The sequence below is a fragment of the Halyomorpha halys genome, unplaced genomic scaffold (assembly GCF_000696795.3).
Source record: "Halyomorpha halys isolate HHAL.00 unplaced genomic scaffold, Hhal_1.1 Scaffold468.1, whole genome shotgun sequence".
Taxonomy (NCBI): domain Eukaryota; kingdom Metazoa; phylum Arthropoda; class Insecta; order Hemiptera; family Pentatomidae; genus Halyomorpha; species Halyomorpha halys.
Window position 1 is genome coordinate 146,146 of NW_027114236.1, and position 2,299 is coordinate 148,444.

Consider the following 2,299-nt stretch of genomic DNA (forward strand, 5'->3'; position numbering starts at 1 on the left):
CGATAAAAGTGATCTTCTGGTATTTGAAAGAAAAATCCTGAGGTGCATTTACAGTTCTGTGAAAGATAGATCAACATGGAGAAAGAGCATGAACAGAAAAGTGTACTCTTTGTTAAATGAGCCTGATATTGCAAGAATCCTCATGCATTGTGGCTGCACTGGACAGGCCATGTCGGAAGCTGCTTGAGTTGGCTACAACCCAGTAATAGGTTGTAGTGGAGATTAAAGAAGAGAAAAGTATTTCCATTTTTATATAGATAAGGCATGAAGATGCAAAAGTAGGTAAATCCAAATTAGAAAAAACAAAAATATGCATAATTTGTGGGATTTTTTTTAACAATTATTGGACAATTATTATCTTAAATCACATCAGAAATAGATTTCAAAAATATTGTTAAGCTATTCCAATTGCATAATTTTTAAAAAATTGAAATAAATCAGATCTGCCCCATTTTGTAAGGAAACTTATAAAAATTACAATAAACCAAGAAAAACCTAAGGCCAATTAAAAAACAAAAAATATTTCAATTATCAAATATTAATATCAACTATATTATTGTACATCAATAAATATGAAATATTGCTTAAGCCAACCAAATCTATTATAGTATACGCAACAGCAGCATTGACCATCGAGAGATGGGGCACGGAACCAAGTTCCATGTTTAAAAATCAATATACCTCTATACTCCTACCTATAAGAGTGAGAACTGGAACCACAATAGGCGAAGATCCTGAATAAAAAAAAAAGATAACACCTTTGAAGATGCTATCGGCTAAAACCATGATTAGTTTTTCAGAACTACATATTTATTTATCTGTTTTTTTTTTAATTTTTTGCATTGGAATTAATTTCCTTTGATTTAAGCTTGTTACTGTATATTTGTAGGTAAAGAAAGTTGTTTTGAACGCATCGTCACTAGGTTTGGAAGGACCAAGTGCACATATGTTGTGATTGGTGATGGGCAGGATGAAGAAGCTGCTGCCAAGCAAGTAAGTAATTTTTATAAAATATGTTATTATTCAGAATTATACTGTAATGTATTGAAAATTGGTAAAATGTTCACTTGGAATGTATGGTTTTAATTATCACAGAAATGAGATATCTTGCAACTACTTCCACAGACTATTTAATTTAATTTTGGATGATTAGAGATTCATATGAATGATCTTGCTTTCTTAATCTATCAATAAATAAATAAAGTTTCACTTCTCCTCTGAGTAAAGTGTTGTAGAGGCACTTACCATTTTTCCCAGTCTTAGATTCTTTTTTTTTTTCAATATTTTTTTCTTCTAATGTGTGATGCTGATTTTCCATGTATTACTTTCTTTTTCCCAGCAATCTAGCCACCAAGAATATATCTAAAGTCTGGGCAAAGTCATTTAATATAAGGTATTATATTGATATTCCAAATTAATACCTTTCACCCATGAGATCTGTACAATTCAGGATCCCTCCAGTTGTGAATATGGTGGATCTTCCTGTATTGTCTGAACTGGTGTTGATCCATATATGATCCATTTACAATGCTCTCTTAGCCCAGTACTTTAGTGTTTTTCATTAGTAAATTATTTCATAATCTGATCATTTATTTTGGAAACAAGACCTCCGGATTGCATTTCTGTATATAAAATCAAAATAATTTTATTGATATAATAAAGTTCATGTTTCCTCTTTTGTCACTGTAATCTCTCTTCTTTATTCTTTCCAACACAAATTCTGTCTTTTATTTTGCCTGTTTTATTATTTACATTAAAACTCATTTTCATGCACCAATAATCACACACACACACACACACACACACACACACAGAAATCTAATCATTATATTTTTGTTTCAGATGAACTTTCCGTTCTGGAGAGTGTCTTCACACACTGATCTTATATCCCTGTATAATGCTCTTGACATGGGTTTTCTTTAAGAACTGAATTTGATTCAATTTTAAAATTGTATTTTAATTATATACACTGACGAAAAAAAAAATCTTCACAAGTGGTTTGTGTGCCAGATCTGCTGGAAATTTAAAATCATGTTAATATATAAATCACACCCGCACAAATACATACACACACACAGATAAGTTTTGAACATATTTAAATTATAAGTTATTCTATTTCTGGTGGGGAAAAAAAGTAAAAGGAATTATTTGGACTTATAACTTGTAGATAATTGTAAATTGTATGTACAGTATAATTACCCAATATTCATAATTGTCAAATGATTTCATGTGCGTGTATATACACACACATTACTCAAATATTCTTTTAGTGTTTACTTCCAAATAACTATGGAATTGA

General features: G+C 30.3%; 1 protein-coding gene across 1 annotated transcript in view; it reads left to right on the plus strand.

Annotated features, from left to right (window-relative positions):
- Window positions 1-2,061, plus strand: part of eya (eya transcriptional coactivator and phosphatase 2) — a 16,009-nt gene extending 13,948 nt beyond the window's left edge. The window contains exons 11-12 of the mRNA XM_014424386.3: window positions 890-993; window positions 1,843-2,061. Of these exons, the coding sequence (XP_014279872.3) occupies window positions 890-993; window positions 1,843-1,923 (185 nt within the window). The 3' untranslated portion in view covers window positions 1,924-2,061. The remainder of the gene's footprint in view (window positions 1-889; window positions 994-1,842) is intronic.
- The last annotated feature ends 238 nt before the right edge of the window (window positions 2,062-2,299 follow it).